At 49.5% G+C, this 18800-nt stretch overlaps 4 protein-coding genes across 9 annotated transcripts in view; 1 reads left to right on the top strand and 3 right to left on the bottom strand.

Moving 5' to 3' along the window:
* OSBP2 (oxysterol binding protein 2) overlaps positions 1-577 on the bottom strand; it is a 33100-nt gene extending 32523 nt beyond the window's left edge. For 2 of the 3 annotated variants that reach the window (XM_039332506.1, XM_039332507.1), the window contains exon 1: positions 195-570. In XM_039332506.1, the coding sequence (XP_039188440.1) occupies positions 195-373 (179 nt within the window). In that variant the 5' untranslated portion in view covers positions 374-570. Of the gene's footprint in view, positions 1-194 lie in introns of all 3 variants that reach the window. The other variant, XM_039332508.1, reaches the window with a different exon arrangement.
* Positions 578-1981: 1404 nt separating this feature from the next.
* CUNH5orf52 (chromosome unknown C5orf52 homolog) lies at positions 1982-4053 on the bottom strand. The gene is made up of 3 exons (XM_039332692.1): positions 3814-4053; positions 2671-2779; positions 1982-2306 (listed from the first exon to the last, which is right to left on the bottom strand). The coding sequence occupies exons 1-3, from the start codon at positions 3891-3893 to the stop codon at positions 2052-2054; spliced, it is 444 nt and encodes a 147-aa protein (XP_039188626.1). The 5' UTR covers positions 3894-4053; the 3' UTR covers positions 1982-2051.
* Positions 3967-7554, top strand: DUSP18 (dual specificity phosphatase 18). Its single transcript, XM_039332691.1, has 4 exons — positions 3967-4098; positions 4834-4909; positions 5434-5537; positions 6429-7554. Exon 4 carries the CDS (start codon positions 6488-6490, stop codon positions 7052-7054), a length of 567 nt encoding a protein of 188 aa, XP_039188625.1. The 5' UTR covers positions 3967-4098; positions 4834-4909; positions 5434-5537; positions 6429-6487; the 3' UTR covers positions 7055-7554.
* A 4144-nt stretch (positions 7555-11698) lies between these two features.
* Positions 11699-18795, bottom strand: SLC35E4 (solute carrier family 35 member E4). Of its 4 annotated transcripts, none has more exons than XM_039332683.1 (3): positions 14229-16200; positions 13318-13776; positions 11699-12205 (listed from the first exon to the last, which is right to left on the bottom strand). In XM_039332683.1, exons 1-2 carry the CDS (start codon positions 14866-14868, stop codon positions 13355-13357), a joined length of 1062 nt encoding a protein of 353 aa, XP_039188617.1. In that variant the 5' UTR covers positions 14869-16200; the 3' UTR covers positions 11699-12205; positions 13318-13354. The 4 variants fall into 4 exon arrangements, with proteins under 4 accessions (XP_039188617.1, XP_039188615.1, XP_039188616.1 ...); XM_039332681.1 differs by lacking the exon at positions 11699-12205 and adding an exon at positions 18362-18795 and having other exon boundaries at positions 12958-13776; positions 14229-15525; XM_039332682.1 differs by lacking the exon at positions 11699-12205 and adding an exon at positions 16212-18039 and having other exon boundaries at positions 12958-13776; positions 14229-15525.
* Positions 18796-18800: the final 5 nt, after the last annotated feature.

Here is an 18800-nt window from a genome sequence, read left to right as displayed (position 1 = left end):
CTCTTGGATGCCCCGTCCACACTGAGGGGACGATGGGAGCTGAAGTCCAACCCTGCCAAGCTGGGACCATGGGAGCTGAGGCCAGCACCCTGGGAGGGGACGATGGGAGCAGAAGTCCAAACACCCCCGAGTCAGCAAGGGAGCTGCGCACCGGCTTCCCAAGCGGCGGCGGGGGAGCATGGGCGCAGGGGTACCTGTAGTAGCTGAGCAGCCCGTTGCTGAGCACGAACCAGCGGCGCTGGTAGCCCTTCAGGTAGTTGGTCCATTTGAAGAGCCAGCCCTTGTAGGTGTCCGAGCCGCCGGCCAGCGACGAGCAGGAAGAGGAGGAGGAGGAGGCGGCGGCGGCGGGACAGCTGTCCCCGGCCAGGCTCATGGCGGCGGCGGCGTTCGGCGGGGCCCGGGGCGGCGGCGGCTGCTTGCAGACCAGACACTGCACGGCGCCCAGCAGCGAACCAGCCCGCGGGCGCCGTCGTTGCACAGCAGAGATGCCACCCTGCCCATAGCCGCCCCCGCCGCGCTCGACGCCGTCGCCAGGGCTGGGGAGGGGCCGGGGTGGCACGTGACCCGGGACACGCCCCCTCCTCCCCCCCCGCCGCTCGCGCGAGGGGCGGCGCCGCCGAGCCCGCCCGGGCGGACTCCAATTCCCAGCGACCCCTCAGCCAGCCGGCGCGTCACGGGAATTCTGGGAGTTGAAGTCCGGCGCGCCTCAGCTGAAGAAGCTTCTTGGATGAGGAGCGAAACGTCTTCAGAGGGGGAAAAAAAGAAAGAAAAGAAAGTCGTGAAAAAAAGCATCTTTGGGCTGCAAATCTCTCCTTGCCTCGCTGGAAAGGAAGAGCACCTGGCCCATAGCTTCCTATCTCGCCTTCCAGCGGGGGTGGGAGGCAAGGAGGGGGGAATCAGGCATCTCCTCGTGGTCTCCCTTCCCAGGACTAAGCAGCCCTGACCCCGCTTTAGTTTTTCAACCAGAGCAGGACTGTCCAAACTTGGCGACTTTATGACTTCACGGCTGGAAACAGTGGTCGGTATTGCTCAGTGACCGCTTTACTTAAGAACCACGTTACTAGTCCTGATTGTCATTGCTCAACGAGGACCACCTGTATATTTGAATGGGTTCTTCGTGGGGCTGACCTTGAAGACCATCCAGAAGCTTCAGCTGGCCTCGAATGTGATGGGGTGGATGCTGCGTGGGGCACCCCATTTTTGATCCCACTGATTGATCGGCTGTGTTGCTGGCCAGCCAGTTTCTTTGCAAGATGCTGGTTCTCCTCTTCTAAGTACAGGGCCTGGCAGGCTGAGATACCACTTATCTCCACTTTTTCTGCCCATCTCCTGCCCTCAGGAGGGTGTGTGCCTTCTGGGTCCGGCTGATTAAACTTCCCACCATTACCGGAAGTGGAATACTGTGTCCAGTTTTGGTCATCATCACAATGTAAAAAAGATGCTGAGACTCTAAAAAGAGTGCAGAGAAGAGCAGCAAAGCAGGAATTGGGGATAGCCAGTCTAATGAAGAGAAGGACTAGGGGGGACATGATAGCAGTCTTCCAATATTTGAAGGGTTTCCCCAAAGAAGAGGGGGGGGGTCAAGCTATTTTCCAAGGCGCCTGAAGGCAGGACAAGAAGCAACGGATGAAAACTCATCAAGGAGAGAAGCAACCTAGAAATAAAGAGAAATTCCCTGACAGTGAGAGCAATCAATCAGTGGAACAACCTAGCTCCAGATGTTGTGAAAGCTCCAACACTGGAAGTCTTTAAGAAGAAATTGGACAGCCATTTATCTGAAATGGTGTAAGGTTTCTTGCCTGAGCACGGAGTTGGACTAGAAGACCTCCAAGGTCCCTTCCACTTCTATTCTGATGGATATACCTCCAAGGTTCCTTCCAACTATTATTCTGTTACCCTGGGATGACAGAGCTATTTAGCTTGGCTAGCCTGGCTTTAAGGCTTTTTTTTTTTTTTTTGTCAAGAAAACCAAGCCACTGGATCTGGTTTTCAACACAGTTTTATTCTGATGAAATGTCTCCGTAAACGCCATTTCCCCAGCGTGATTCCAGTTATCTGAGTCGGCTTGAGGTGGTCCCGGGTTTCCCCCAGGGTGCAGAAGAGGAGTGAGGACTTTCCTTCGATGTAAACATTGTGCCTAATTTTCGCAACACGTTCTGCTGATCGATCTCTTCCAACATCTTCTGGTAATAGCTATATTCTTTCTTCCAACGGAAGGTCTTTTTCTGCTGGTTCTGGAGAAATCTCCTTTTCATTTGATCAAATAGATTCTCCGCCTTCTTTTTCCGACCTTCGATTTGCTGGACCTGGAAAAAAAAAAACCAGTCAGCAAAGGAAGCCAGGGCAGGAAAGCAGAAGCCAGCAAATCAGTCCAGATAATCTGTGTGTGCAGATTAACATGCATACTCAGCTGCTCTCATGAACCCAGCTTTCAGGAGCAATGCTCAAAGTTAAAAGCATGAGAGCAGATTCAAGTCCACCCAAAATTTCCCTACCTAATTTCCAGCAGAATTCATTCAGCAGTGGGGATCATGAAGAGATGTACCCCATTTATCCTTAGAGTTTTGACCTGGGGATATACTGCCTGTGGAGGCTCCGTTTTGCTGTATTTCTGGCATGCTCTAATTCCTGATCCTAGCAGAATTCATGCAAGAAGTTTCAAAAACATACCTTAATCTCCTGGATCCGCTGAACACTAACATTGTCCTGGATGATCACTTTAGCCAGGTGACTTTTGGGAAGAAATCTCTTCAAAGCAGCTTCGCCACAAGTTTGCTGACTGGAGAAGAAGTCAGCTGGTTAGAAGGGCAGCACAAAGGTCTATTGGCCACAATCGCAAGAGTGACCGTAAAAAAAATGTGTGAACTTTGGCACAATCAGTTCAGCTTCAGGAAAAGAATGGAGTGCTCCTCACCACAAAGCCAGCTTGGTGGTCTAACCTTCCCATCTCTCACTTTCCCTCCAGCCTTCCTGAACAGTTAATTTTACCCACCTTGGAAGGCTAAAAATGTATAAATAGTTTGGCAAGCTTCAGGGATGAAATAGGAAAGTTTTAAGTTTTCCTCACGTGGTATAGAAATGTATTTATGTGTGTGCGCGTGTGTATATGTGTGTGAGAGATATAAATGTGATAGGATGCTGCGATGGTTATAAGTGTGAAAATTGATCCTAAGTCACTTTTTTCAATGCCGTTGTAACTTCGAACTGTCACCAAACGAATTGTTGTAAGTCAAGTTGTTGCAGTCACATCCCATTGTTCAACCTTTAACCACCGCTGAATTTCTGGGCAGGAAGAACTACGACAGCGGACTCACACTACGTCCTATAACGGCATCCAAGCCATCGTGGCAGGAAACATTGTATGGCGCACATTCCAGCAGGCTGGAATGCCACCACAGAGGCAGTTGCCAGCCCAGCCCTGATGGGGGGAGGTCTGCAGATCTTCAGGTGCAGAGTGCCTTTAGATGCCCGACAAGGCTTGGCCGACAGTTTAAGTCACTGTTGGTTGTTTTGGCAATTTTTAAGATATGTGGACTTCAACTCCCCAAATACTCATGGTAGCTATACTGGCTAGGGAATTCTGGGAGTTAAAGTCCAGACACTATTGTGGCCATGGTCAAAAAAGAAGCTTTGATAGTACAGTTCATAAATATTGAAAGCTCAGAAACTAAATATGTGGCACTGTGGGGCACCTGCTCACAGAAGGGAGACGGGAAAGGAGGAAAGGGAGGAGGAGGAGGAAAAGAAGGAGAAAAAGGAGAGGAAGAAGAGGGAGGAACGGCCTCCCCCCAGACCCCCTCGCCCCCTTCCCACCTGTACAGCACCAGCACTTGATGCTCGCGGGGCTGGAGGAAAGTCACGACGGGCTGGGCTCCCTCCGGCGCCTTCTCCATCGCCCGGACTCCCGGCGGCTGGCTCAGCCGGGCCAAGCGGGCCAAAGCGGTCACAATGGGCTCGCGCGCCCCGGTTGCCGCGGAGACCGCCGGCCGGGCTGGTCAGGGGCTGAGCGGCGTCTCCGCGCGGCGCTTCTACTCCCGAACTGCTGGCCGGAGGACGGCCGAGCGAGAGCGCGAGAGAGACGGCGCCGGGCGGGCGGGGGTAAAGCGCGGGGCCGGAGGGGGCGGGATGGAGCCTCCAGGGGGCAGAGCAGGCTACCTTAATCCGCCCAACAGCCTCCTTCACCCGCTGGACCAAGTGGCCTGCCTGCCCCCCCCCCCATCCTGGTGGGAGAGGGATGCCTGTCCATCTGCCACTGGGAAAGGGACACCCAGGGGCGTTGGAACCAGTTCCCAATATCCCCAGCCAGTATGGCCAAGGACGATGGGCTGAGGAATCTACCACCAAGAAAGCTATCCTTTCTCCCTATTCTGGAGGGAAGAAAGGCTGGCTGCAGGTGCACCACGGGACCGGGCCAGAGGCACCCAGTGAAAAGAGGATGACGGGCAAAGGAGCTGGATCCTGGTTAGAGGATGCTGATCCTGGCTAATGCCTCCCAGATCCCGGTGTTGCAGCTGGAGGCAGAGCTGAACCAAGGATCTGAATTTCAGGATTGGGCCCAGAATTACACACACACACACACCTTCTTGTTTTCATCCAAACAACACCTTGCACGACAAACCATAACAGGATCTGATCCCACAGGGCCATGGTGCATAAAAAGTAATAATGCAACACGGAGGCAACAACAGCTAGCAAATGTCCCCAGAGCCAGCAACATCTTCCTCCTTAGAACAATGTTTTCCAACCTTGGCTAACTCCTTCAAGATGTCTGGACTTCAGCACCCAGAATCCCCCACATCAGGCCTCACTGACCCCACGCTTCTTTCTTCCTAGGTACCCTTCGCAAATTTTCACGCCGCTGGAGAGACAAAGACATGTGAAGCTTCTCTGGGAAGGCCCCTTTGCAAAGGTAGGGTTTTCCAAAGGCCAGGCTCTGTGTGTGAGGCTCACTCTCAAAACGGCCCTATTTGCTGAGACCCACACTGAAAAAAAGGCATCTGTCTAAAGGAAATAAATAAAAATAGGTTAAGGAAAAAAAGATTTGTTCCCTAGTGCCTGGTCCATGGGCACCTGAAAGCTTTGAATGATGATGCAGCAGTATATAACTCTATATAGATGAGGTTGAGAACCACTGGCGGAATGTACGGCACTCAGACAGACAAATATCATAGAATCCTAGGGCTGGAAGGGACCTTGGAGGTCATCTAGTCCAACCCCCTGCTCAGGCAGGAAACCCTACACCATTTCAGACAAACGGTTGTCCAGTCTCTTCTTAAAAACCTCCAGAGAGAAGCCATTACACTGGTTAATTACTCTCCCTGTTAAGGAGCCTTATACTACACATATATACATAATTAACTGTGCAGGAAAAAAAACAAAGAAATAGGTCAAATGTGTTGTTTTTTTTCTTCCTTGCTTCGACTTTATTGGAAGACAACCCTTATGATGTCCCAGGAGAAAAAGCATCCCGGCTGCATTTGATTGGGGACTTCAGTAGATGCTGCTGGCCTTTATCCCAGAACTGATGTGACGTGCAGGTACCGGCCAGGTGGTCTCGTGAGACAAGGCTCTTTGCCCCCAATAATAGGGGTTGTGTTCCCACAATGCATGTATCCTTTGAGTAGTCAGGATAAAGAAGTAACTTATATAGCAAAATGAATTCTGTAAGCTGTTTGGTTTGCCAATTTTCCTTCCCACCGTGAAAGCAATTCCTGGCAATAAATTAATCCATCTCACCATATAAATCCTGCAGAAAGCAGAAATTAGATAAATTGATCTCCAGCATGTCCCTTCTGGTCTTGCGATTCCTGGATGGATTAATCACCTGTCTTTTGGATGGTCAATCAACCAACCCTTCAGGTTCTAAAGTTTTAAATTGGAAATCACACTGTTTGCAGCACAGATTGAAAACACACACATATATGGCATGATTAGCATAGACATGTTAAACTCAACAGGGTGAAGAAAATTATATAAATGTGTAGCAAACCAATTACAGAATGGCTTAGTGTGATGTGGCAACCTACAGATAGTCCTCAACTTACAAAGGGCTACAAAGAGGAGGAAGAGGAGGAGGAGGGTTGAGCCCTTGGTGCTAAGTTGTCTTGTTTTCTTGCAGCCATTTCATGACCCAAACTAGGTAACATCAGTGCTAAATGAGGTAACACCATCACTAGCACTAATGATTTTACCTAGTTTGGGTCATGAAACATCTACAAGAAAACAAGAAAGCTCAGAGAGCACCCTCCTCCTCCTCCCTGCAAACCCCATTCCCTTCTAGCACTGATGATGTTATCTAGTTTGGGTGAGGAAACATCTGCCAGGAAACAAGCAAAGCTCAGAGAGCACCAAAGGCCCCACGGTCCTCCTGCTTCTTTTGATCAATGGTTGAGAATCCACCTTCCCTTCTTCTTCTCTTTTTTCCTCAGCTCATCACTGAAGCGAAAATGATGTCTTCCACTGAAACAGACATCTAAAGTTCGCCTTAATGAACGCAGCTTTTGGTGCCCTACCCATCCTTTTCAGGAACTCATCGATCTACGGCTTATCCCGGATCACCAACAGCCTTTTCATCAGCAATGGAGAGGCGGCCAACAACAAACTTTTCCTCTATGCGAACCGCATCACCACCATAATTAACGCCACGGTGGAGGTGGTCAGCACCTATTTCCCAGACATTTACTACGTCCACGTCCCTGTCTTGGACTGCCCCACCGCTCGAATTTATGACTTCTTTGACCCCGTAGCTGATAAGATCCACGCTGTGGAACAGAACCAGGGCCGGACCCTGGTGCATTGCGCAGCGGGTGTCAGCCGCTCGGCTGCCCTCTGCATCGCCTATCTGATGAAATATCACTCCATGTCTCTGTCGAACGCCCATGCCTGGGTCAAGTCCTGCCGGCCCGTTATCCGCCCAAATCTCGGTTTCTGGGAACAGCTGGTCGAATACGAGTACAACCTCTTTGGGAAAAACAGCGTCAAGATGATCCAGTCTCCTTTGGGTCTGATTCCTGACCTCTACGAAAACGAGGTTAGAGTCATGATAGCGCTGTGAGAGACCCAGCAGGGGTGCACACCAGCCAAGGCGTGTTTGCATTCACGGAGCCAAGTCCCGATCAAAATAAATCCATGCACAACCTTGGCTAAGTTTGTCACACAAAGTGAGGCTTGGCAACCACCTTGGCTAGAAGGGGGAATTTGACCAGGGATCTTCTGCTTTTTTCTTTTCCATAAATAAAAACAACGGATATTGGAAGGAAAAAAAATATGACACCATTAGATTTGCTCCTTTTTTACCTTGGTCTCCAGAATAAATCCTGCAGCAAAATTCTTGGCTGTTTGGATCAATATGGCTTCTTTGTGGGTTGGGGTTCAACAGAGCAGCCTGTAGTAGCCCCAGACCTTTGGGCGAGATAAATCCCTTTTGTGAACTTTTGCTGCATTTTTCCAGCCGTGTTAGGAAAACTGCAGGCAGACTTTCTAAACGTCTAAATTCCTTCCCTGCTTCTGGCTGCTTTAATATAAAGGATCCTCCAATAATTGATTTACTTGGGCACGTAGCCCTTTCGTGTTATTAAATATTTCAACTTAAATGTATTAGACTGCTTGTGTTTAATGGTTCACTTTGACCAACAGTTCTTCCATTCCTCTTTAAGCTCTAGAGGAGATATTTTGGACTACAGGTCCCATTAGCCGGCCTTGGGGATGGGGGTTGATGGGGATTGCCTCTCTCGCAACAGATTGCCCTTCTGGTTGGTGGGTCGTCCCCTCCACCTAAAATTCAAAGCTCTTTTTCTGTTCTTTGTTTGCATCTTCTCCACCTTGTCACAATCTTGCCAGGCAGCCCTTGGTTTTATTTTGAATTTGTTATTTTTTTTTTCAGTCTTTTTTTTTCTTTAAGAAAAAAAAAATCCAAGAATGGTTTGTTTTGCTTTGTTTCTTTACTTGGCTTTCTAGGGATTCTGGTAAAATGTTATAATAGAGTTTCTGATACATAGTGTCTTGCCCAGTGAAAGAAATTGACTCAAATTTGAAACTATTTCTTCCTTTTTCTATTATTGGAACTCTTCCCAGCCATAATTAAATGTTTTCAAAAGAGGTCCGATACATTTATATCCCCATCATAAGGATTTTAATAACTTTTAATGTGACCCCTCTCAACATTTCCACCACACTATCTTGTGTGTTATGCTTGTTTAGTGATAGGTTTTAGGTTTTCCCCAGGCAGGGAACATATTAGCCTCTTTCCTAGCCATATTTTCTTGTGGAAATGTGTCCTTCTCAACCTGCTTCCAGAAGCTATAAATGGAAGTTTTTATGAAGAGACTGGATAACTATTTATCTGAAATGGTATAGGGTTTCCTGCCCTGAGCAGGGAGAGGGTTGGATTAGAAGACCTCCAAGGTCCCTTCCAGCTCTATATTATTATTATTATTATTATTATTATTATTATTATTATTATTATTATTATTATTATTATTATTATTATTATTATTATCCCAAAGCAATTGTTCACTGTATTTTCTTCCACTGTTAAGAAGGAAAAACATACAGAAAGGAGAAACAATTTTCCTTTTAGCTGTTGTTTTGTGATTAATTCGGGATTTGGGGGAAATGTCCCTTTGACCGGCTCCTCTGGTCCAAGCCTCTGCTCCAGTTAAAAATATGGAGTTGCATTGTTTTGTGGAGGCTGTACTGATAGCAAGTGGGAGGGTCTTGTGGCAGGACTTTGATTCTCTTCACCCCAAGTCCAGCTGGTAAAAGCAGGAAAGTCTGCCCTCTCATGGACACCTTTCATCAACCCCGATCAAGAATTCTAGTGACTTATTATGATTCCTACAACTCAGTGCTTTTTTCCTAGGGGCACTCAGTGTACACCTTTGATAAAGGAATATACATAATACGCAAACACCCATAAAACTGAATTTAGTCAAAGCAGCAAAGCCTGCCCTCCTGTGGCCAGTGTGTGCTGTAACATTTGGCAAAGAAGCCCTGGAGTGACTTTTATTCTTTCATTTCCTTCCTTTGATGGAAGCTCAAAGCAGCCACAGAAGAGGCTGTCAGGAATATAAAAGATAATTCCAGGATTTAAAGCTTCATTTCTAATAGGACACGGACGATGGCAAAACAAGGAATTCTGCCTTCCTGTGGCCAGATAGGTCATGGCATCTTTTTCCTAAGACACAGCAGAAAAGGTTGCTGGATAGAGAGATATAAAGCCAAATCAAAAATAATTTTATGAAAAGTGCAACAATAATTTCACTGGAAGTTTATTTTGGTAGAACAGGACATTTCTGAATACACCCAAACCCCAACTCCTTACAAAAGATCATCCCTGGTGACTTCAGGTCCAAGTTCCTCACTGCAGGATCACAAATGTAGTTGAAAATAGTTCCTAACACTTTATTGTTTAATACCAGCATCACATCTTCCAAGCATAACCCAGCTGCAACAGTTTGTACAATTCAAAACATAATACAGTCCTAAAGATAAAACACATAAAAATATCATCCAATATTTTAAGGATAAAAAGCTAATTTTAACTCTTATTCACCTGTGGTGGTCGTGGCTGAGAATTACCTCGGGTTCCACCAAAATCTGAAGAACTTGCGCTTTGACTAGATACAGTGTTTCTCAACCTTGACAATTTTAAGGCATGTGGACTTCAACTCCCAGAATTCCACAGCCAGCAATTGCTGGCTGTGGAATTCTGGGAGTTGAAGTCCACGTGCCTTAAAATTGTCAAGGTTGAGAAACACTGGACTAGAATTACCTCAAGACCCAGCGGTTTGCCTTATTCCCCGAAGGAGAAATTGAGATAAGTATCTTTAGTGACCTGTGGTATTGGCGTCCTTTGAGTAAAGCACCCTTACCTCAGCCACCCCTGGCGTTTTACTCCAAAGAATACACGCCATTACCACAGGTGCTATCCTGACTCCCCGAGAACAATAAGCTATTACTTAGCTAAAGAACTCGCGCTCCCCCTACAACGTAGAAAAGTCTCCGCCAGAATTACCTCAAAAGCTCCAAACGCCCTGCCCGGCCTCGAGCCCCTCGGCGCCCCGCAGCACGCCGACATTTTAAAAGTCCCCGCCTCTCGGAGAGAGGACAGGCCGCTCAGCCAATCCGAGGGATGCGTTTTCGGAGGAGCCAATCACGGGCGAGATGGGCGAGCAGAAAGGAGCCTGCGAGGCGGTCCGAGGGCGCTGGGTGGGGAAAGGCGCGCGCTCAAACACAGGCGCGAGCGCTCAGCTGGTCCCCCTTTTTTTGCTCCTGTTGAGCAGGTTCCCCCCCTGCTTAAAATAAATGTTCACTGTTTTTACCCCAAAATCTGAAAATGTAATACATACTAAAATAATAATAATAAATTATGGTTATATGTACAGTATGGTATTTTTGAGCAGACCACCACTTTTCACTGCTCGTGGGCCGGGAGTGATGGTGGAGAGGGTATTCACTGGAGGGACCCCAGAAATGAGGATAAGAGTCACAATGGAAAAAGAGCCCCAAATTTTCACCCTTTATAACTTTTGTGTAGTTTAAGAGCAAAAAGAGAGCTACATAGAGTTATGAGTCACCTCAAGGTTTAGAAACAGTTGTAATAAATGAATAGAATTACAGAGTTGGAAGGGGCCTTGGAGGTCATCTAGTCCAACCCCCTGCTCAGGCAGGAAACCCTATACCATTTCAGACAAATGACTGTCCAGTCCCTTCTTTAAAACTTCCAGGATTGGAACATTCACCACTTCTGGAGGCAGGTTGTTCCACTGATTGATTGCTCTACTGTTAGGGAGCAATAATTACCAGGAAGTAATTCATCTAATTCTTATTTTATTTTGGCTCCAATATGTTTAAAAGGCCGGCAGAGTCAGATTAAAAAAGGGAGGACTAGGAAAAATAATCAAAAAACCCCCAAACCTTCAGTGTTACAAAACCAATGGTTTCCAATAACCTCTTGACCTGCATTAGTGTGTGCTGCAAAATCCATCCAATGCTGGCTTATTCCTAGCTTGGTGGAATGTGGAAACATAGCCTTGGGATCTAAGGTTGCCCAGGATGATTAACACACCTTCCCCTTTTTTAGCATCCAATACAATATAAAAACTTCAAGCCAGCAAATGTTTTCTTCCAGGAGAGAGCAAGTCATAATGCCGGCTGATGTTTCCAGATTCAGCGGCTGATCGGCAGAAAGCCGGGCCCCGTTTTGCTCTGGATGCCAGCATTTTTTTAGTGACAACCGTAAAAGCTCAAATCACACACAAAAGAAACAACATCTTCTTTCAGAGGGCCTGGATTGTTCAGCATTGAACTGCTGCCAAGGGATGCTTTCCCCCCCCACCCCCACCTTTTTTTTTTTTTTGCAACCTTCCTGTCTGTTTTTCATTTCCATAGGCTGGATAGCATCCATATTATCCAGCTTGCTTGCTTCTGCTTCTGGCTGTTCCAGGCTGCTTGAAATACTGGGCAGTCGTTGCTATAGCAACCAGCAGCTCTCGAAAAGGACAGTTGTTTGTCTGCACCGTGCAAAAAGCAAATCTCGCCCCCCCCCCCAGCCTTAATAATTCTCCTTTCCCAGAAGGAAAGTCATTCGTTTCCCAAAACAGTTTCTCTCGGCTGTCAGTCTTTTGCAAGGGCCGGAGGTGCGTCATATTCCCAGTCCTCCCTTTCCTCCCGGTCATCCAAGGACATCAGGCACAAATAAAGACAAAAATAGAACTTTATTTTGAGACAAACACAAGCCAAGATGCTAACAAACTGCCTGGTGCTTATTGGCTGGGAAGGGCTTCAACCTGCATTGATAACAAATCCTTCAAACTCTTCTGGTTCTGACGTCCAGCCTTACTTGAAACACCGCCCCCCCCCATAGATAAGCAATCATGGAGTTGTTTTGTGACTGTCACAACACCAATCTCTGCCCTTGCAAGGCCTGGCCATCAAAGAAGGGACAAAGGATCATTCAACAGGAAGATGCGATTCTGAAAAAGTCCTGGCCCAAGGACGACGAACGTCCCAGTTCTATCAGGAGATCCACCAAGGATCACTTAATTCAGAAAAGAGTGAGGAAGGAACCCCCATTTGAACTTTGATCACTTCTTTCCTCTAAAGAATCCACTGCGGTGTTTCTCAACCTCGGCTGCTGGAAGATGGGTGACTTCAGCTCCATTTATTGAGGGGTTGTCTTGGGTGCCGGCAACTTCTGGTGTCTCTGCAAATTGCACAATTCTCACTTGGTGCCACCAATATGACTCCAGATCATACTGGGATAATTCAGTGGCAAAACACCTAATTTTTAAGCCGCAGTTTTCTACTTCATTGGTAGGAAAAACAGGCGCAAGAGAGCTGTGGCTTAAGGTTCCTATCTGGCCCTTTGATCCCCCCCTTAACTCCCCCTTAGCAAAAAGGGGCCCAAATCGCCTTCTTAACGCAACAGTGACAATCCACTTCAAATTGCAGCCCCTCCCGCCTCCCTTCTCCAAAATAATAGCTTAGAGTAGCCCTGGCGCCTTGTGCAGATCCCAAGTCGTGTCCTTCTGATGTGTTGGAATTACAGTTAAATCCCCCAGAAATCCTTGGGAAATATGGCAGTATTAAAATAAATAAATAAACCATAAACAAACTCTGCAAATGATTCTCTAAATCTGTAGGACCTTTTATTAAGCAGTGCTTCTCAACCGTGGCCGCTGGAAGATGTGCGGACTTCAACTCCCAGAATTCCCCAGCCAGCCGAGCTCGGCTGGCTGGGGAATTCTGGGAGTTGAAGTTCGCACATCTTCAAGTGGCCACAGTTGAGAAACACTACTATTAATGAAAAATAACTTACTCTCTTTCCAAAGACAAGATTTGGGAAGACAGTAAAGCAGGAATCTAGCTTTAAAAACCGTAAACAAAGCTAAAACTTTCTGACATCTTGTATTTTTGTGAAAAATCAGAATTCCCACCTGTGCTGGGCAGGTAAAAATATTCCTAAAAACTGTTTATTGTAGTTCTTGCCCAGAATTACAAAATGATTAAAACAACAGGGACCTGTTTAGAGAAAAAAAAGCTTCTTTCTCAATGGCTTTTTGGCCGGACTTAGACAATCCTAGATGTCTTAGGTTAAGCCCTCCAATGGTTTGAACTCAAAAGATGTGGTACAGCCCCACTTTTGAGGTTTCTAAGCCATAATCTATGGCTCTGCTTGTTGTGCTTGTTCAGCCTACAGTGGTTGACTCAATGCAAAATAAGGTTGTGCAAATGCAAGCTGTTGTTTCCTGATCCTGACCACCAAGAGGATTTACAGGAGACTCCAAGCCCAGCAGAAAAAGAGGATGAGCTCACAGTCAGAAAGGCAGCTATTCCAGCCGATTCTCACTCCTTACTCCTTTTTGGCTGCGCCCGCCCGCAAGCGCCAGCAAGTGGCGATACGCTCAGAGTGATGGTACATGACGACGCCCAGAAGAGTCAGGGCGATGCCCGCGTAGCTAAGCAAAGTCAGGTGGCTTCCGAAAAGCCAATGGGAGAGAAGCAGGTTTCCCACCACGTTGAAGTTCCCCAGAACGTGGATGGTGAGGGCGGAGGTCAGCGAGAGGATGCAGAAGCTGGCCAGGTTGTAAAGGACCGAGCCCAGGCAGCTGAGCAGCACGCAGGTCCACAGGCTGGCTTTGTAGGCTAGCAGGCCCTCCCAGGCTGAGCCCACCTCCATGCCCAGCGCGGCCACAAAGAGGAGGCAGAAGCTGGGCAGCGAAGTCAGGCACAGGAGCCTCAAGGAATCCAGGTGCTCTTCCTGCAGGAGGGTACCTGTGGGGCAGACAAGGGGTTCAGCAAAGCTTCAGGTTCTGGGCCAAGAGAAAGGAAGTGTCAACTGTCCCGTTGGTAAATAAATGCAGCAAAAGAAACTCCTGGGACAGGTTTTTTTTTTAACCAAGAATACAACTTTACTGATAATTCCACATTAGACACAGAAGTAGCAAAGCCAGTTCTAAAGTACCAGCATAGGTAAAATCCCCTTTTTTACCTGTGTGTGTGTGTGTGTGTGTGTGTATGGATAGATGGATGGATAGGAGGGAGGGAGGGAGGGAGGGAGAGAGATGCTTAGCAAATCAATCGTAGAACAATGTTTCTCAACCTTGGCCATTTGAAGAAGGGTGGACTTCAGCGCCCAGAATTCCCCAACTGGGGAATGCTGGGAGTTGACGTCCACCCATCTTCAAGGGGCCACGTTTGAGGAATAAGCTCCGTGCGCCACTTACTTTGCTGAATGGACTTCAGGCCTCGCAGGAAAGTGGCAGCGAAGAGGAAGCAGCAGCCGGCTTGATTGAAGTGCACCTCCCCCACGATGCTGAGGGAGGCCCCCAGGCAAATGGGGCCCATGGCCAGGTACTGCAGGGGGTGGTGGCGCTTCCCCAGCAGCAGCTCCGAGAGCGTCAGGGTGAAGAGCGGGGTGGTGGTGTAGACCATCTGGGCAAAATCCAGCTGGACGTGGTTCAGCCCCAGATTCCCAAAAGCCACGCTGGAACAGAAGGTCAGGCTCAGCAGAAAAACCTGGAGCCGGGCTTTGGGCTGGAGGGCCGGATGTCCGGACCCCCTGGCCTGGAGCCTGGCGAGGGGCCTGCCCACCACCACAGCTGTCAACATGTGCAAGGAGGACAGCAAGACCGGGTAGCGGAAGTTGTGGATGGCGAAGATCCACTTATTCAGGCTGGACATGGTAGAGCCCGTGGCCAGCCACATCAGGACGGTGGCCACGAGGGGCAGGGTGTGATGCCACCGGGAAAGCAGCCTCAGCCCCCAGGGCTGCGCGGGGTCTTCCTTCCAGGGCGAGAGCAGCCAAGCTTCGGGGGTGGCCGAGCCCATCACGGCATCGTGCTTCTTCCTCGCCGGCAGGCACATTGGGGATGGCAGCCTGGCACAGGCAGAGGTGAGTTTCTTTGCAACCAGGACAAAGTTTGGAGACCCCACCGAGGGTCTCCCCCCAGTCTGGAGCCGTCCTTTCCTAGCTAAGGAGGGCTGCTCGGCTGCAGCTTGCTCAGAGCTGCTCCGCCAGATCCTTTGATGGAGGTGCTGCTGCTTCCGAGCGATCCTTCCTCTCGCCTTCTTGCTCTCTGTCCCTCCCTGTGAGTCACCAGGATCAGATTTCCTTTCCTTGCCTTGTGGTCTTCTCCCAGGCCGTCTAGAACATGCTGGGAACTCCCAGGATGTTTGGGGTCTTGGAGACAAACAGGCTCCTCAAATGGCAAGGATAGGTGCAGACCTTCTCATTCAGCTCTGGAGACCCTTCGGAAATGGCCCAGAATAAGCCGTTGTCTCCCCTGATGCTGCAGCTGGGCTGCCTTCCAGCCTTCCCTGGCAGGCTGGCTTGGGCTCAGCCACGTGGGGGTTCCTCCACGCAAGAGAGGAAGCGACACAAAGTTTGGGCTGGCAGAAAGCTCCACCTTTGGGTAACCAGGGAGTGAATCAGAGAGGATACCCTCAACCCTGAGGTCAGTCCTGTGCCGAAGCCAGGTAGAGGTTGGGGTCTGGCCAGGCCAGCTCATCGAAGGCCTGGAGCTGTGGAAATGAAAAAATGCAGACAGTAATGAGAAAGGAAAAGCGGAGTCAAGATGTTCCTAAACATCCAGTCGTCTTAGAAACTCAGCAACCACCAAGAGACCGTGTCACTATCCAAGTTTAGCTTGTTGCAAGGAGAAGCCACACAGCAGGGCAACCCCCTTGCTTCCCCACAGTTTCTTTCCCTCCCTCCTTTTTCCCTCTCTCCCTCCCTCCCCTCGATTGCTTGGGAGGTTAACTTCAAATCTTCCTTGTGCTTTGTTCCCCATCAATGTCCACGTTCTTGTGATATTTTTTGTCTTTAGACCTGCACAACCACAAACTCATTATTCAGCTGAAGAGGGCTGCCTCTGAGGCAAGACTCAGCTGGATCTGTTTCATCATCAATGTTATTTATAATGCGTTCATCAAACCTGTTTACGTATTCGGGAAACGGCAAAAATGAAATTGCAATTCGTAACTGTTCAGTAGAATCCATTCATTCTGGAAGACCCTTATTGGCTCTATCCCGATCTTCAGAGGAATAGGAGAGGGATTTTATGGGGAACATAGTGCAAAGAAAATTTGAAGTTAACATCCCAAGCAATTGAGGGGAGGGAGGAAAAGAAAGTGAGGAAGGAAGGAAGGAATCCACAGAGCAGCAGATTTCCCACCATTATGAAGACCGGGGGGGGGGGGGGGAGTACCTGGTTCTCTGGACAGTTTCCTCTTTTCCGGCTTCAGCAATTCAGGAGAAGCCACCTGGCTGTTCCAAGTGGTGAGACCAAATTCAGCTTGCTGGAGAGGCTGTCTCAGCCCCTGGAAGGCCCAACCTGGGCGGGCTGTGCTGCTGGTCCCACTGGGTAGGGCTCCCCCCCCCCCCGCTGCCTCCTGCCTGAGGATTCTTTAGGATCCGTGCAGCACAGGGCCAGCCTCCTCCTGCAGCTTCCCCCAAAGCCCTCAGCTCTCAATGGAGATGGGAAAGTGAGGAGGGGACGGCATGTCTGCACCCAGCCAGGAAACTCAAACTCAGGGGAAGAAGGTGGGGTGTTTTTTTTTTTTTTTCCTTCCCTCTGCATGAGAGATTTCTGCTGGCAAAGAATGACTACTTCAGCTAATCCCATCTTGGAGGGAAAGAAAGAAAACAAACAGCCAAACAAAGAGATCAAGCTGGTTTTCCTTTTCATTAGCAGGAGGGCTGGTGAGTCACTGACAAGCTTATGCCCATAACTCTGCCTCACAAAAGGCATGGCCCAGGAAAAGGCCACAACTCTGGCATCGAGTTATCTTCCGCACACACCCCTCCCTCCCGGCCCCTCTGCCATTTGCCTGGCCAGAAAATCAGCAAGGCAAAGAGGAATCGCTTTGTGGAAGGGGGTTTTCTGCAGCGTCCCAGTTTGCCCTGGTCCAAACATGAGGACCTGCTTCAAACATTCCAGGAGGTAAAAGCCAGAAAGGCAACCCTTGAAAACCATTATCCTGAATAATGTTGGGATGGGAGAAGCCAGCAATCTTTCCCCCAAACCATAGGGCTGAATCATCGCCTCCTTTAATGCTGAAATTACTGCTTTTTTACCCTTGCCCGGAAAGCTAGATTGGTGCAATTTTCTTCAGTCAAATGCTTGATTTAAAAAACAAAACAAAACCGGAAACGTCCATTTTATTATGCGCTTATCCGATTCACTCATTTACCTCTGTTTACTCTCCTGCCTGAGCAGGGGGTTGGACTAGATGGCCTCCATGGTCCCTTCCAGCTCTGTTATTCTATGTCTAGGTCAATGTCCACTCTACTCCCTTCCTCTGACTTTTGGAAGAGTTACTGTTTTTTCTTATCTCAATGCCTGTGCTATTAACTTCCCCTTGGGAAGGGCAGGATGCATTTTGTAATGTAAATAAATACCACCCCTCTTCCTGATCATCTCCCCTTTAAAAAAAAAACAAAACCTCAAGCTGCTGACAAAAACTTATCTTTGAAGATGCCTCCATCACTGCTAACCCAGATGCAAATTCTCAGTCAGTTTCTGAGGTGCACTTTAAATGTTAACTCCTTGTTCACTTCTGACCCACATTGCATATTCCCTGGCAAGCCGCTTCCCTTTCGCAGGCTTTGTTCCGAGCCCAATTCGTTCTTTTCCCAATTCCCAACTGGGAAATTTTCAATTTTTCCCCACAGTTACTCAGTCCTTATTCAGCCCAGTGGTTCCACCCTCAGCAACTTTTAAAACGGGTGGGCTTTCATTCTCGGAATCCCTCTAGATCTTAAAGCCCCGGAGGTTCAGCTATGGTGCCTTAGCACTCCATCCCTTCGGCTCGGGCCTTCTCTCATTTTGAGGAGGGTTGATTATGTTAGAGGTGGCAGAACAGACTGCTTGTACCTCTGGAAGCTGGTGGTTTTCGAACTACTCCAGTGGGGAGAAACGGAGGATGGGGTGGGAGGAGAGACAGCAGGAGGAGGAGGAGGAGGACAGAGCTGTTGGGATTTTGGTGCTCTCTGAACTTGGCAGTTTTCTTGCAGCCTTTTTCATTACCAAACCAGATAACATCATCAGTACTAAAAGGCAGAGGAGGAGGAAGGGGAAAAGGAGGAGGAGAAAAGGAGCAGGAAGAGGAGGAGAAGGAAGAGAGGAGGAGGAAGAGAAAAGGAGATGGGGAAGAGGAGGAGGGGAGAAGGAGCGAGCATCCCACCTTATCTTTCTCCAGGCGGGGACTCTGGCCCCACCTGCCGCTTGACAGCGCAGCCCCAGCCAGCCCTCCGCTTTTCCCCGCAGGACCCCGCACCGCCGCTTCGGCTGCCTCGCCCGGCCGAAGCTGCCACTCGCGGGGTCCCTCCAGGGCGCCTCAAGGTGACCCTCCTTACCTGCGCAGGGCTCCGGCGACGCCCCGGCGGCTGCTAGGCGCGAGGCCCGGCTGGGCTCGGCAGCCGCGGCCCCGGCGCGCCTGGACTCGCGCGGCCCCCGCTGCCCGCCCCCGGGACGCGCCCTGCCCCGCCGAGGCCGCCCTCGGCTCGCCATGCGCCCTGCCCGGCCGGCCCGACCCTGGAAGCGGCTGGGACTCGCGGAGGCGCCTCGGCCGCGGATGCTGCGGGAGCTGGACCAGGCGGTCGCCTCGGCCGCGCCCCCTGCTGGCCACCGAGCCGCTACTGCAGCAGCGCCCGGGCGCAGAGCGGCCTGCGCAAGTTGCGCGCAGGAGGAATCCAGGTGCCCCCGCCTTTTCTCCCGTCCCCATGCGCCCCCTTGGCGAGGCATCCTTCCTTCCTTCCTTCCTTCCTTCCTTCCTTCCTTCCTTCCTTCCTTCCT

Source organism: Crotalus tigris, unplaced genomic scaffold (assembly GCF_016545835.1).
Source record: "Crotalus tigris isolate CLP2741 ecotype Arizona unplaced genomic scaffold, ASM1654583v1 scf7180000024461.5605484, whole genome shotgun sequence".
NCBI classification, from domain to species: Eukaryota; Metazoa; Chordata; class Lepidosauria; order Squamata; family Viperidae; genus Crotalus; species Crotalus tigris.
The sequence above is the reverse complement of the archived record's forward strand: the minus strand, read 5'-3'. Positions and strand labels throughout refer to the sequence as shown.

Coding starts and splice junctions, on each gene's coding strand:
- SLC35E4 (XM_039332681.1), bottom strand. CDS start 14,868: ATGTGCCTGCCGGCGAGGAAGAAGCACGATGCCGTGATGGGCTCGGCC. Junction 13,777..14,228: donor CCTGAAGTCCATTCAGCAAA/GTAAGTGGCGCA, acceptor TCTGCCCCACAG/GTACCCTCCTGCAGGAAGAG.
- DUSP18 (XM_039332691.1), top strand. CDS start 6,488: ATGAACGCAGCTTTTGGTGCCCTACCCATCCTTTTCAGGAACTCATCG.
- CUNH5orf52 (XM_039332692.1), bottom strand. CDS start 3,893: ATGGAGAAGGCGCCGGAGGGAGCCCAGCCCGTCGTGACTTTCCTCCAG. Junction 2,780..3,813: donor CAAGTGCTGGTGCTGTACAG/GTGGGAAGGGGG, acceptor CTTCTTCTCCAG/TCAGCAAACTTGTGGCGAAG. Junction 2,307..2,670: donor AGCGGATCCAGGAGATTAAG/GTATGTTTTTGA, acceptor TTTTTTTTCCAG/GTCCAGCAAATCGAAGGTCG.